Source organism: Populus trichocarpa, chromosome 2 (genome assembly GCF_000002775.5).
Source record: "Populus trichocarpa isolate Nisqually-1 chromosome 2, P.trichocarpa_v4.1, whole genome shotgun sequence".
Classification (NCBI taxonomy): domain Eukaryota; kingdom Viridiplantae; phylum Streptophyta; class Magnoliopsida; order Malpighiales; family Salicaceae; genus Populus; species Populus trichocarpa.
Window position 1 is genome coordinate 10,971,222 of NC_037286.2, and position 15,739 is coordinate 10,986,960.

General features: G+C 34.2%; 3 protein-coding genes across 3 annotated transcripts; 2 read left to right on the forward strand and 1 right to left on the reverse strand.

Moving 5' to 3' along the window:
* Positions 1-811: 811 nt before the first annotated feature.
* Positions 812-1,690, forward strand: LOC7461707 (auxin-responsive protein SAUR36). Its single transcript, XM_002301236.4, has one exon. The coding sequence runs from the start codon at positions 957-959 to the stop codon at positions 1,473-1,475; it is 519 nt and encodes a 172-aa protein (XP_002301272.2). The 5' UTR covers positions 812-956; the 3' UTR covers positions 1,476-1,690.
* A 5,784-nt stretch (positions 1,691-7,474) lies between these two features.
* LOC7453959 (plasmodesmata-located protein 8) lies at positions 7,475-11,527 on the forward strand. The gene is made up of 3 exons (XM_002301237.4): positions 7,475-8,388; positions 11,162-11,269; positions 11,357-11,527. Exons 1-3 carry the CDS (start codon positions 7,638-7,640, stop codon positions 11,359-11,361), a joined length of 864 nt encoding a protein of 287 aa, XP_002301273.2. The 5' UTR covers positions 7,475-7,637; the 3' UTR covers positions 11,362-11,527.
* Positions 11,528-12,205: 678 nt separating this feature from the next.
* On the reverse strand, positions 12,206-15,516 carry LOC7453960 (pectinesterase 2). The gene is made up of 2 exons (XM_002302490.4): positions 14,581-15,516; positions 12,206-13,122 (listed from the first exon to the last, which is right to left on the reverse strand). Exons 1-2 carry the CDS (start codon positions 15,434-15,436, stop codon positions 12,434-12,436), a joined length of 1,545 nt encoding a protein of 514 aa, XP_002302526.1. The 5' UTR covers positions 15,437-15,516; the 3' UTR covers positions 12,206-12,433.
* Positions 15,517-15,739: the final 223 nt, after the last annotated feature.

The window sequence follows — 15,739 nt, forward strand, 5'->3', positions numbered from 1 at the left end:
GAGTCTTATATTAGGTATGAAGTAAGAGATTTCGAGCATGTTTGTGAGTATGATAAATATTATTTTTCAAAGTGTTTTTCGCCTGAAAATACATTAAAGTAATACTTTTTTATGGTATAAATTTTATTTTTGATATTAATATACAAATGATCTAAAAAATCTAATTTGAAACTAAAAAAATTCAAAAATGCGGTTGGACCAAATATCAGACGAGATCTTCATCTCAAATAATAAATAAATCATATTTTAAAGGATAATTGTCTCCATATATATAAGCAACAAACACATACATTTATAATTTGCAAATTTCCTTTTACACTAGAATCAAAGCAGGGCTAGGGGAAAAGCTAAAAAGATTTTAAGGTTAGTGGCTGAATCGAAACGTTGGCTCTCTTTCTTTATTTATATAAAGGGAGAGGGCTGCTTTGTAATTTACTGGAAAATAAAAGTCCCATGTCCTTTGCTTTGTACCTATGTATTTGTCTTTTCTAGTGGTAGATTCTTCTGTTGCATCCCTTTATATACAACCTCTCTTTAGTTCCCAATAGCTCTAGACCTGATCACCTCCACCTCCTCACAAGAATAACCAGAACCACCACAAAAATCACCACCTTCGTCCACCACCACGACCACCACCACAAGATTTGGCATCAAAGGCAATAACTGATACTTGAGGGCGAGGAGAAACGGTTCAGACAGGCAAGTGTTGCTACTCTTTGGAATGAAAGTCTCATTTTGTAGCATAATTTGAGATGTCCAACGTACCAACTTCTCTTTCTGAAGAGTGCCTTACCCTCTTCGGCTTAACCATGTCTGTAGCAGACCCATGGCCCTTTTCAATCCCCATCACACACTAACATAGCACCACGTTTACATCCTCAAAAAAATTCGTAAAACGCACACTTATACCCACAAAAACTCCTCTTTTGGTTTTTCTTGTACTCTTAATATATCAAATGATGAGAAAGAATAGAGGTTTCAAGATCGGCAAACGGTTTGTCCGGATCTCAACTTGGATCTTCAGTCGGACGCGGATCCACCCACCGGGTTGCAACTCCATAGGCCCATCAGAATCAACATGCAGTTCGAAGTCAAAGTCCTTATCGAAAATCATCAATTGGGGCCGTCGTTTAACAAAAGGAGCTAAATCAATTTGCAGTGCAAAACCCCGGTCGGGTTATATACCCGTGGGTCATGAACCGGTTTGTGATAAACCTGTTCCAGTACCAAAAGGGCATTTGGCTGTTTATGTGGGTCAAAAAGATGGTGAGTTTCATAGAGTTTTGGTGCCTTTGATTTATTTTAATCACCCTTTGTTTGGTGAATTATTAAGAGAAGCAGAAGAGGAATATGGTTTTAATCAACAAGGTGGGATTACCATTCCTTGCCGGTTTTCGGAGTTTGAGAGGGTCCAAACCCGGATTAAATCGGGGTCATGTGGAAGGAAGCTGACGTGGAAACGTAACCACCATTGAGGAAGGGTTTTTTTTTTCTTTAATGATGATGACGACGATGATATTGTTTAGATGGTGATTATGTTAGGAATTTTTATTTAGGCAGTGGTTTGCTCTTTTGTTTTTTCTTTTTCGTTTTTTACTATTGTTTTTTCTCTCTCTCTTTTTTCTTTCTTTTCTTACCAATACTTATTGTAATGGATATTTATACGTTTAAATTGATAGAGAGTTTGTCCTTCGATTGTTGCAATGAGTTGATGGAGATGATAACAATGGATAAAGTGATAGTAGAATGATGCTTGCTATTTTTGTTCCATTTGTTATGATTATTATATAATATAATATAATCCATCCACTTAAGAGTTAGTTTGGGCTGTGGGTAAACATGGTTTTTATAAAAATCTTGATTTTTTTAATTTTAAATTAATAGTTTTTAGTGTTTTAAATTGTTTTAATGTGTTTTATTAAAAATAAATTTTAAAAATTAATATAAAAATTATTTTAATACATTTTAAAATAAATTTTTTTTTTAAAAACAATCTTCACACGCTTACAGTGATAGAACTTTCGATGTTGAGAAAATGCTATATATGTTCAAATGTTAGTTGTTCGTGCAATTACTAGATGATTTGATCAATTTCATGCTTCAGTTGTAGTTTTGTTTGTGTATATGCCACGCAAACACGGAAACGATATTTTCTTCGTTATCAACAAAGATTGATTAGTTCTATTTAGGGCGAGCTCAAGTCACCTGTCTGAAGAATGAGACAGAAGTGTTGGTTGATTAACAGGCTCACACTGATTGCTGCCTAGAATGAAGATTTCTTAGTTTCCGATAACCTTTTCTTGTACGAGACAATGTTATTCATAGGTTAATAAGATGGATTTTGGCTGATAGGGATGGCTCAGTGCATTGAAGTTATGGTATTCCCTTGGGGCCATGAAACCTCAACAAAGTGGACACAGTAACGTGCTCGACTTGGGTGGCATGATGGGTTCATTTAACTCTGCAAATCTTAAGTCTTGATTCCTAATATTGTAGTTAAGATTTTGCAGCCATGAAAATCTTGCTGGGATCTAGAATAGAAATGTAAAGTATGAGAGGCTAAAGAATGCAAGAGATTATTCTGTTATGCAGGGCCTTCAAAGGTTCGTTTTCAGGTAGAATTTAGGTAAGGATGAATACCTAAATGCTACATGACTGGACAAAAGATCCGAGCAATTCTGTTTTTCCAATTTGCACCTGAAAGTTTAGTTTTGATTAAAAGGGAAAAATAGCAGCAATAGATAATCTGCCGTCCCTTCATTAATCACCATTGGTGTGTAGTGGAGAATCTTATGATCCAAATCAACTTGAGCGCTACGCATCACCCACCACAACTTTATGGGAAAATACAAGTACTTTTCCTGTGTCAAGGTCCACAGCTTAAATGGACCAAATGGTGTATTTGCTGTATATTGAAGCTTCGCCAATGGATGTGATTGACCCTTAGGGTAAAATTTATCAATTAGCAAGGAACTGTATCACGTTTCCAGGATGATAGTCATGTCGCAGAATCAATAAAAGAAAGGAGAAGCAGCAAGTCTACGAGGGAAGAAGTAGCTTAGCAAATAATACCAGGGGACCAAAAAAAGCCAGGATTGGAAGATTTTACTCTCGCGTATCTGTGATATCCACAACAAAATATCCATGATGACCAAAAAACTTCCTTGTGGTTTGGTTTCAGAAGGAGTGGCTCTCAGTTGTGGCGTGGATGGCCAGCATCAAGGGTCATAGTTGTCGAGGTTGATGAAAAAACTAGAATATTCAGCTCCCACCACTTGAAACCATTCCTAAGCAATAAATATCTTCAGCATTGCGTCTAGTATTCACATGCAATATTAGAAAGGAAACTCACAAATCTTTTTGTTGCCATGCTCAAGATTTGCCAATATCCGTAGGATTTGGAGCAATAGAAATAAAAGCAGGTTGTGATCCAATCCTATTCTAAGGGTACGTCCAAGCTTGGAAAGGTCCCTGCTTTTTCATGGAAATAGCCGCAGAAAGAGAGGTTGTGCTGTCATCTCAATATGCATGGGAATGGGTCAATCTGTCCATTCCAATGAAGTTTCAGCCCAAGGTTCTAAACTTAAGCAAATGCGAGTGTGGCAAGAGAAAGGCCGCTTGGTCAAGTTGTTGAACTGGTCAAATGGGCCAAGCGGAATTTACGAGGCCCTATATAAAGTAAGTCGTCGTTCCAGCAGTGGTCAGGAGGAGTATGTACGGGGTCGTGTTGGAATGAATTAAAGATTCTGGAGGATGAACGACGACTCATTCAAAGCGTTACGTTTTCAATGATTTTTTGAAATATTGTGGTGATACTAAGTGTGAATCTCAGATTGTGAAATACTGTGATGTGAGGTGTTTTTGAAAATAAATTTTGTTTTAAATATATTACAATGATTTCTTATTAGATATTTTTTAATTTCAACAATATTTTTGACCTAAAAATTAGCTAAAATTAACACCATCTAATAGACCCAAATTCAATATTAGATGAATAAAAAAAATTATTTTAGTTATGATTTGCTTTATTAGAATGATTAAAGGATAAAATCATATTTATTGAACTCTTCTCTCTAAAAGAATTCATTGAAACCAATATTTTTTTAGTCAAAATATTGTTGACCGAAACCTTTCTTTTTCTTCTATTTTCCCCCCCAATAAATTTCTCTCTTTTTTTCTCTCTATATTCCAGATTGAAATATAATAAAAATAAATTTTAATATTAAAAAATAAATATATAAAACTATAGAGATAAAATAAGTAAAAAATATAAAATTGAGAGGCCGTGTTATAATTTGATATGTCTAGATTTTGCAACATTAACGGCCTCAAATCTTTTAGTTTTGTTTATAATATAATTGTAATTATTATACCTTTATGTAGAAAAATACTCAAGAATAAACAAAGATGAGTATTTTTTTTTTTTATAAAGTTTCAAAAATTATTTTGAAAGATAATTATAAAATGGAGGTTTTGAGACTTTTGAGCACTACCTGTCACCAAATACTTTCGATACCACAACCACAACTAGAACAATCGTAACTAATAGCCCCAATGATATCCAAAATCACAGAGGATGTTCCTGTTAGTTTACTGATAGAACAACGTGCCATTGAGGGCATAGGGAAAACAAAATGAATTATTCTTTAATCCCTAGGTTTTGGATATAATTGTAACTTACTCCTTCATATTTGAAAAGTTATAACATTAACGTCTCCTACTCCTTTATATTTCAAAAATTATACAAATTATAGTTTTGTATCTACTTGGGCTTTGTATTTATAGAGTGATGATTTATTTTGTATTTTTAAAGCTGTGTGTTTATTTATTTACGTATCTCTTAGATTTTATATTTTAAAATGATGAGTAAAATTATCTTATTATGTGATTTATATGTGATTTTTGAGATTCATATCATCCTAATATAAAATCATAACTACCTTCAAGATATATATCTTTTAGATTTTATATTTTAAAATGATGAGCAAAATATCTTTTCATGTGATTTATATATGATTTTTGAGATTCATATCATCATAATATCAAATTATAACTACCTTTAAGACCCAATAACTACATAATAATTCAGTTAAGAATATATTAAAAAACTAAAATAAAAAATAAATGAGCTCATCAATCCATTTTGGATTGTGAGATAATTTCTTAGGGGTCGTGTTAGTTTTTTTTTTAGTTATTAATTTTTTTTTATTTTCACTTTATTCTTTTAATGTTGTGATGAGTAAGATTTTAAATTGATTTTATATACCTTTTTATATATGGTTATTGAAGTCTAAAAAAACAAGCTCACGTGAAAAAGATTTGATTTGATTGTTTTCAAGGAATTAAAAGTGAGGGAAACGGAAAGGAAAAATAGATTCCATTTTATTTTTTATGAAAAAGTATCAATTCTAGTTCTTTTTCTTTTTTTAGCTCTCTTGTCATCAATTATTTTTTTAATAGGACCCTTTAATGTTGGTTGATTGAAATTTGATGTTGATTATTTTTTTTTAATTTGCTTTCTTTTGGTTATATTGATTATAAAATAATATATTTTTAAAAGCATTTTGCAAATACATTTTAGTGTGCAATAATTTTGAAAATAGTCCCTTTTAGCATAGCTCTAGTTCAGGAAAATTGCATCTCTTAGCATTTTGAAGCTGTTTGTACAAGTCAAAACAAAAAACAAAAGAGTTGTGCAATACATTCGGAGTTTTACTTCCTCTCTCGCATGTCAATGAAATGAGGTGGATGAACATTGCATTGTTATGTGAAAGAAGGGTACAGACAATTCGGGTGTATCCGTGTATATTTGTTTCATGCATGACACATGATCAGTTTGTGCAAAGTTTTAATTATGCCTTGTTTCCTTCGTAAATGATGTCCCTTTACTTCGAGGAAGAAACTGGCAAAGCGTCTGTTCGTCAGATTTAATAATTGCCTGTTACATGAAAATTGGGTTTTGTAGAAAATTGAAATGCATACGGGAGTGAACCAATCGCGGCGTGAGGTTAGGTATAAGAAGTTTGAGATGCCTATGACTCATTGTCTAAGCTTTTGGATTATAGATTGTGCTCTTATCAATTTGTGTAGGCCCTCAAGTGTAAGTGAGCAGGCCCATGAAAAATCCTCAGTACAGATCTCCCAATAAGTTCCATACGTGCTTAATTATCATTTCCTTTTCCCCAGGAACTCATAATTGTTAATGGCCTTTGCGCTGCACCAAACTAATTTTCCATGCGATGCTATGGCAAAAACTTCATGATTTCAATGCTTTTGAAGTGTTTAGTTAATGCTGCATACTGTCTGTGTCTGTGGTCTCAAGTGACTTTTGTTTCCAGTGTCCAGTGCCAATACTAAGACTAAGAGATCCTTTCCCCTCTTACGTGCATCAAGTTTGATTTTTTTGACCTTTTTTGCGTTAGTTTAAGCGGTGAAAGATTTGCTCTTGTGGTGTTGCATCAACTATATATTAGAACTCTTATCTTTTCACCAAATTCGACAACATTTCTGATATGCCGACAATTGAATTGTCTTCCTTGGTGTTTTAAGGTTGCTTGTTCCTTTTTGCAGATGCGGTGAAGGAAATTCTTATGTTGATCTTACAAAATTCTCACTGACTGCAAAACTGTTAACCAGTTTGTTGTCATGTAATGGCAAAGATATGATTCTGAAACTATATATCAAGATTGGTTTTTAAGGAATCGAAGTTCATCTCTTTCTTATCCCGATAATGATGAAGTAGAATGAGTAACACTACATTTTGAAATAGGATTGCAGTTTTAATTATAAAAAAAATCAATATGTTTGTTCTCTTGTGATAGTTTTAGGACGTGGGAATCGAACTCACTACTTGAGTAGGGATGGTGGCATGATTTCTAATGTTGTTCAGCTCCAATTCTGAAAGGTCACTAACGCAGGCTGTTTTAGAGTTTCCCCAGAGGACTTCCATTCTAAGAAAGTTCCAATTATTTTTCCAAAAGAAATGATCGAGACAGATCAAATAAATCTACTCTGGTGCACATGGCAAGTCGGAAGTAATTAGACAAGCACAAGAACAAGAAAAGCTTAACAGGTAAATAAATGTCACATTTCGAGATAAAAAATGTTGTTCCTGCATAGATTCCCCTAATTTGGTTTTCTGATTCATGTGGAACTGATCATCGGGTGAGGTAAATGTTTGAGCACATTTCTGATACTAAAATTTGTTGCAGTTTCCATAGTTCAGATCTCTGCTAAGGTGTTGTGCCGTTAGTTAATAGCTTATGTAGCTAAGCAGAGTGTTTCCCAAGTCTGTAAGAAGGCATCATTTCAACCCGACTGGCTGCAGCATCAACTTTCCCACTATCAAATTAGAATAATACTGTTTAGAAACTTCTTTTTTAGGTCTTGGCAAGAATTAAAAGCAATGGTATATGCTGATCTTTATTGAGGATGAAGTAAAAAGTTGAAGATGTCATCTTACAAAAATAAATCACGAAGAACAAATGGGCACTTTTCTTGGTGGGAAAATAAGAATTCAGGGAAATCCAAAAGGCAACCACATTCACACTCCCTCACCATCTGAGCAAAGCACATAACAAAAACAAAAACAAAAGGAAGGAAGGAAGGACAACATAGAAAAAAACAAGATAAAAGAAATGTTGAGAAGGCTTCACTTATACTCCACTCACAAAACAATCCCGGCTCCGAGACTCACTTCACTCTTCTTTCTCTTCCTTTCTCTCAGTAGCTATGACAACTTTGTCAAAGCTCATATCTTCATCTATGCAGACTGCTCTCAAGAAACGTATGTGCCCAACTCTCCATTTGAAGAAAACCATAACTCCCTTCTAGCTTCAATTGTCAGCTCATCTTCTCAAGCTTCTTACAATAGCTTTGCCATTGGAAATGGAAGCTCATCACCCCCTGAAGGAATTTGCTATGGCTTGTATCAGTGCAGGGGTGATTTAAAGACTACCGATTGTTCAAGATGCATTGAAAGTGCTGTTAACCAGATAAGTTTGGTTTGTCCATACTCTTATGGTGCTGCTTTGCAACTTGAAGCTTGCTATGTAAGATATGAGCATATTGATTTCTTGGGAAGGCTTGATACGAACCTGAAATACAAAAGGTGCAGTAAAAGTGTAGACAATGATGTTGAGTTCTTTAGGCGTAGAGATGATGTTCTTGCTGACTTGCCAACAGCTATGGGATTTAAAGTTAGCTGTTCAGGTCCAGTAGAAGGTTATGCACAGTGTTTAGGAGATTTGAGCTCTAGTGATTGCTCTTCTTGTCTCGCGGATGCTGTTGGGCAGTTGAAGAATCTATGTGGATCTGCAGCAGCAGATGTGTACCTGGGTCAGTGTTATGCTCGCTACTGGGCATCTGGTTACTATGATCTCACTTCAGGTTTGATTCATGCTTACTTTTTTTCTTCATTAACAAATGCTAATTGAGGAGGAATTATACGTGCATCTAAATGGTGCGGGGAAACTATCCAAAGTGCATTCCTCTCTTCTTCTTCTTTTCATGTTTTTTTTTTTTTTTTTCACTTTTCTTTGCTAATTTTACTTTTTAAATATTGAGTTGGTTATAAATTTTACTTTGTAATTTTTTTTTTAAAATACTATGAATTGCTACGGTGTTTTCTCATATAGTTTTTCTATTTTATTTTTTAATTTTTTAAAATTATATATGTCGATTTTATTTTTTTATATTGAGCTGATTGAGATTTAGTTTTGTAATTTTTTTTCTTTAAAACATTGTTGATTGCTACAGTGTTTCTCCGCATGGTTTTTTTTTGTTTTTGTTTTTTTTTATGATTTTTTTCGAAATTATCTTTTTTTATTTTATTTTTTAATATTGAGCTGATTAAAATTACAGTTACAATATGTGAGGAAAGCACTGTAACTTTCCTCGCAAATTACAATGGATTGCTACAGTGTTTTTTCCCACATGGTTTTTTTTCTGTTTTGTTATGTTTTTCTCTAAAATTGTCTTTGTCAATTTTATTTTTTAAATATTAAGTTGGTTAAGAATTACAATTACAAGTAAATACAAGTTTTTCCTTACAAAACACTATGGATTGATACAGTTTTTCCTCACATGGTTTTTTTTCAGTTTCTTTTGTGTTTTCTTTATTTGTAATATTTTTTTCTAAAATTATCTTCATCGAATTTTATTTTTTAATATTGAGTTGGTGAGAATTTAACTTTGTAATAAAGTTTAATCATGTGGGGAAAATATTGTAGCTTTCCTCACAAAATATTGTTGAGAATTACAATTACAAATTTACAAGTCATTACAAATAAGGCTAAATCATGTGGGGAAGCACTGTAACTTTCATCACAAAACACTGTGAATTACTACAGTGTTTCCAACATAATTTCTTTTCCTTTTTTTTGGTGTTTTTTTTGTTATTTTTTTTTCTAAAATTGTCGCTGTCGATTTGATTTTTTTAATATTGAACTGATTAAGAATTTAGCTTTGTAATTTTTTTTTCTTTAAAACACTGTGAATTGTTGCAGTATTTTCCTATATAATTTTTTTATGATTTTTTTCAAAATTATCTTTGTCGATTTTTTTTTAATATTGAGTTGGTTAAGAATTATAATTACAATAAAGCTAAATCATATAGGGAAAGCATTGTAGTTTTTCTCACACAACATTATGGATTGCTACAGTATTTCTCTAAATGGTTAACGCGGTAATTGACATTGTTTTTTTAAAACTTATTTTCTTTTTAGTTTTGTGATTTTTTAAATTTTCTTTTCTACTGAGTTATCTCAATCTCATGATCGAGGCCACGAGTTTGGCAGGTTAACTTGGGTTGGCTCACCCCTTATCCCTCAAGTTACAAGCTTGTCATGATAACTTAATTGACTCGAGCTATTTTTTTTACCCAATTTTATCATTAGGTATTTAATGGGTTAAGATTCGAGCTCCATCGTTTGTCCTCTTTTACAAAAATGTTTTGTTTTGTCGGGTCATCGTTATTATTATTTTTTTAATTTGGTTTATTTTGTTGTTATTACTTTTTTTATTATTTAATTAAAATAAAACCAACTTATTTTATTCAAGTAAGGGATTTGTTTTTTAAAAAATCATTGTTTAATGAGCTAAGATATGAGCTCCATTGTTTGTCCTCTTTTACAAAAATATTTTGTTTTGTCAGGTTATTGTTATTTTTTTTTTAATTTGATCTATTTTATTGTTATTATTATTTTTTATTTAATTAAAATAAAACCAACTTATTCAGTTAAGTCACAGAATCATTGTTTAAAAAATCATTATTGCAACATTATTTTTAATGCAACATAGCACTGCTACACAGCCAATGTTATTCCAAAAGTAGTAAGGTGCCATTTTTCAGTAAAAACAAAGAACAAGAGCTTTTGTTTTTTATTCGTCAATCGTAGATTCAGGCTGCCTTCTCCCATGCCTTCGGTGTAAACCAGATACACAGTCCCTCTGTTAAAAAAAACGAAAGAAAAAGGCATTCAACCATTTGCAATGGTAATGAAAATGAGGGCAAAATTTGTTTTGTAAAAGTTTCAACTGGATAGTAATATTTGCTTGAGACTTCGTCTGCATCAATCAAATATTTACAATATGATCACGTAAAATAGCACAAAATGATCTATATAGCCTACCCCAACTAATTAATTTGATATCTGGAATTTGCTGTTGTTACTGTCGTCTCCTATGGCGGCACCATGCCTCAATGCTTTGTACTAAAAGCACTGTAGAACTTGCGTATGGTGACAATGTATTCCATTCCTGCCTTTATGTCATTTTGTGATCCGACTGAACATTCGTTGTGACAATGAAGACCTTTTGAATTCTTCCACAAGCAAGAAGTCAGCAAATATTGCTTTAATAAAGTAAATCATCAAGGTGTATGGGCACCTTGGTTGCTTTCTTTTAGGCCCTTCCTCTCTTCTATCCATGGTTAAACAGTCTGATGGATAGGAAGAAAGAGTGTTTGTGTTCCATTATTTCTCAGTGATTAGGCCAACTCAACACTGTTGAGGTAGAATAGATTCCCTTTAAAGGAATCTATTACACATGGTAGAATAGATTCCTTTAAAGGGAACAATGTCATGAGGTAGTGGCAGCTTTATCTAGTCTCCTGCCAAGCCGTTTGCAGAGGACTAATTCTATTGCTTTTGGTTTCGTATAGATTCCTCCAACGAGGATGATGAGGGAAAAACAGTAGCCATTGTTGTTGGAATACTAGCAGGTGTAGCCATCCTAATCGTTCTCCTCTCTTTTTGCAGAAGAGTAATGGGTATTTTCTTCTCCGTCTTTCAAATTCATGTCGTTTTTATCTTCATTTTAAGTATAAATGATATTGGATATTGGATCTTTAATGCAGATTAAGAAGAACACGACATACGGTATCTTACAAACATTATTGAAGGGTGATCATGTGGTGGCTAAGTCCTTGTTGTTTGTTTTAATAAATCTGTGAGAGAGAGATTGGTTTTCTACTTTTCTCTATTTAAATAGACTGATTTTTTACACAAAAGGAGTTGGTGTTATCTTCTGGTAGCTAAGTCCTTCTGTGTTAGCTGCTGGATTCCCTTCTCTTCATGCTGTCCAACAAAAACCCACCAGTATTCCTCGACTACTTGCTTATTTACAAAGCCATGCATTTCTAGATCAGCTCTAGAAGATGTTGATGTGTGGAAACTGATCCAAATTAAGATCATCTCTAACCCTGACAGATTAATTATTTCAGTAAGACTGACTAAGATGGACCTGTTTTGACTATTCAGTTTGCATTTCTTCAAATTCTGAAACAATTTATCTTGAGGTTTTGGAAGCATGCATGAAAAAACAGAACAGAGTAATTTCGGAGTCTCTGTTCATTAACACCTTGATCTGTTTGATGCCTACGAGGCCTCAACAATGGAATCAAGAATAACGATCTCGAACATTTTGTGGGTATCCTTGCTCCTGAGTCAGAAGCCAACTCCACGCATGCCGCCATCCCATGTTGATAAAAATCTTGGATGATCGATGACAATTCAGTTTCTGCACGATGGGCCCAATATGGATCTCATTTGTTTTTTATAAAGTTTACTCTCAATCAATCCGTATTTGGGTCATTCTGACGGCCCACTTTCTATAAACATTTATAGCAAATCTGGATCACTTCTTCTGTTTTTTAATGCAACTTACTCTTAAAAAAGATTAAAAAAAGAAGAAGAAGACAACAGGATAAAATCCAAAACTCTGCAATACAGATTTACAATGATTACATGAATGAAAAATCATAATTATTTCTTTACTGAAATCTCCACAAAGAATGAAAACTAGAGGCTGAATATGAACCAGACACTGGCAATTTATTTTCTTTTGTACCAGAAGAAACTCAAATTAGTACGCCAAGAAACAACATATCTAAATAACAATCCCTATATAGATATATAATAATTCGAAAGAATAATTAAAGGCCGGCGGTGAATGGTACGTTGGTGGCCGGCAACCAATTATTCCCGGAAATGAAGCTGCCCACGGTGAATTGTGATGCTACGGTTGAACTAGTGATGACGCGGTAGCCTTTCCAATTAACTCTATTGGCAGTAGATGATCCAGGGCCAGTATTCATGTATTCTCCATAATATAGAGTATCGAGAGCAAAATTACCATTCCATGGCGACCAACCAGCTGGGTTAATCAAGCTATCAAGGAAGGTTTTCATAAAAACAGTCCTCGAGTACTGTTTCCACGGCCTACCAAGGTATGTCTTAACGGAGCCTTGGACCGGCTTTAGATCGGAAGCAGCAGTAACCCTACAGTTGTGAATCGAGATTCCTGTGTTTTGGTTAGGGTCAGTTCTACCTTGAGCAGTAATCGTAATTATCTTGTTTGGAGGGCTTCGAGCATAGATGTTACAGTTCTGGAAAACAACTGCAGCATTGCCAAATATGAAGTCAACGGTACCATAGATGTCACATTCTCTATAGAATTGTCTCTGAGAATAGACATAGAGAGTGTCCTGGTATCCTTCAAAGCTGCACTTGTAGAACACTGAGAAATCGGAGCCCGAACGCAAGGCAACTGCCTGGTGATTCTTGGCACCAGCTGTGTTTCTAAATGTCATGTCCCGAGCAATAAAATTATCTCCGACCACGGCTGAGAATATCCAAAATGATACTTAGAATGTTTCGTAGATTACTTTCATTAATATTGAAAACATACAAGGATGACTAAATCGTTCGTTATGATGGTCTAATTAGCATATTTGATGAGCAAATTATGGTTGCGAAATTGCAATTAAACTTTTTTAATTTTATTCTACCATGGAGATCAATATCATGACCAAGTAAAACCCACTACTTTCTTAAAAGCATCATGATGGTACGTAAACGTACATGCAATTTGTGCAAAGCTTAACTCAGGACACGTACATGAAGTGCTTGACTAACTCATAATTAGTGGAGTTAAATCACTGTGATTAAAATATATCATGAACCAAATTTTCTGGGCAATCTCTATCTGGGATTTCTAAAGAAAGTTTCCAAATCATTAAAAAATCGAGTAGCATTGAAGTTTCAGTATCAGTCTGAAGAAGCCAGCTCTAGCTCTATATTGTAAATTAATAAACAATCTTAAGATATGATGATTGATGGCAGAAGATAATGTTTGTTTTTTTTATATGGGCAATCTCTGCTGGCCCCTAGGCTTGCCCCTATCAAAAGCATAAGACTTTCCAAGTAGAGGAACCAGCTAGCTTAGACTTCGAGGATTTGATATTGCTTAAAATATTTGTGTTTCTTCCTCTCAAGCAATTCAGAGCCTATTGGCTACGTACCTCTTGGAATCAAGGACCATCCAAACCTATGTAGATACCTATGTATACGGTCCCTAGTATGATAGACAGGCTCCAAAAAGTTATCCATTTTGTCGCTTTCGAGATGACATCCGCAAGACTAAATATGTTTCAAAGGTCATGTTCTCTATATTCAAAAACTTTTCGAGGTATTTCATGGGTGTGAAATGTTAGTAAAATAATATTTTACTTGTGTGTTAGGTAACGACGAGGTAAGATTTTTTTAAAAAAATAATTTTTTAAAAATTTTTTATTTTGTTTTTTACATCAATACATAAAAAAAAATATTAAAAATAATATCAATTAAATATTTTTTTCAAGTTAAACAAACCCAAATACTTATTCAATCTAAAAATTTTATATTCCTCCATTTTGGTTTTTTCTTTTTATTTTTAGTCAAATGAGAGTTATATTATACAATAGGGATAATCATAATTCTTGATTTCCCTCTACTTTTTTTTTTCTAGGATTGACCTTAAGAACGCTAAGTATAAAATCCCAATAATTAGTTGCTAAAGCTTTGTTCTACAATTTTTTCCTACTTAATTAGCAAGGATATATATATATATTATACATCCAAGTTCAAAACTTGCCCCCAGTTAACCCTTTTTTTTTTGCCTCCGTGTCACCTTAACTAGAAGCAATATCTATGTAACAAAGCTTTCCAGCTATATATATAGTCAGATCCATTAATTCCCAGCATGGTTGAATTAAAATCTTAATTAATTTATTAAGCAAATTAATTGATTAGGGATACTCACCAAAAGTAGCTGACTTGAAAGTTGTAGTACCTCCTCCAGCGCTTTTGCTACCGGTGACAATTGTCTTCCCTATACCGTCACCAACAAACATAACATTCTTCACCTTTTTTCCCACCTCAACGTTTTCATTGTATGTCCCTGCTTTCACATATATTACATACCTCCCTGACCCTGACCTTTTGGATGCCGCATCTATGGCCTCCTTGATGGTCTTGACGTTCCCTGACCCATCTGTTGCCACCACAATGTTTGCCTGAGAAGCTGGTGAAGATGATTGCAAGAGTTTCCGGTCACCAGGTCTGACCCAGGAAGGAAACCCTTCTTTGTAACTAGGTTCACTGTATGGTACCTTGTTAATAGCCAAAGTGTTGCTAATTAACTTGGACACATTATTACTCATCAAAGGCAAAATAAAGTCAGTCATCCCGAATTCAGTGAACCCGGTTCGGCACGTTTCTAGGTTGGTTAGAGCCGTGCTGAGCCATGTTTGTGCATCATAGTCTGTGCACTTGCTGCTAGTGGTTTTGGTGAGCCAAAGAATGCTGTCTTCATAGAGCTCAAGGCAATCTTCCCATGCAGCCTTTTCAAGCCCATTTCTACATTTCGAGCCTAGGGAATAAGTGTTGACTTTACCTTGCATGGCACGGTCTAAGGCTAGTTGCATAGAGATTTTGAGAAAATCGGACTCATGTGTAATGGGGGTATTTCTATGGTCATGGCTTAAAAAATACTCACATGGTTGTGGGTTAGGTGTCTTGCTACACCAAGACATTACCTCATCGGAATTATACCCCACAATGGTTGAGGAGAGTAGAAAAGGCACAAGAAAATACGTTAGCACAATCCGAGCAGCCATAGAAATGGCTTATTGAAGTTATTGGGTGGCAAGTTTAGAAGGTTTAGGGCTTATGAGTTTGTGTGGATTCGTGTTCTAAATTAACTGCCTTATATAGAAGCTGAGTGTTGGCTTGGTCGCGTAATAACCAATGGGTACAGCCTTCTTTCTTGACAAAATATCCTTGTATCCGTGAACCTAATTAATTTCGACGAGGAAAAAATATGGATGATATGGAAGCAACAGACTGTTAATATAGAATAAGTCCTAAAGAATAAAATGTAAGTATAAATTGATGAGGATTGGTATACCGGTCCCTGTCGT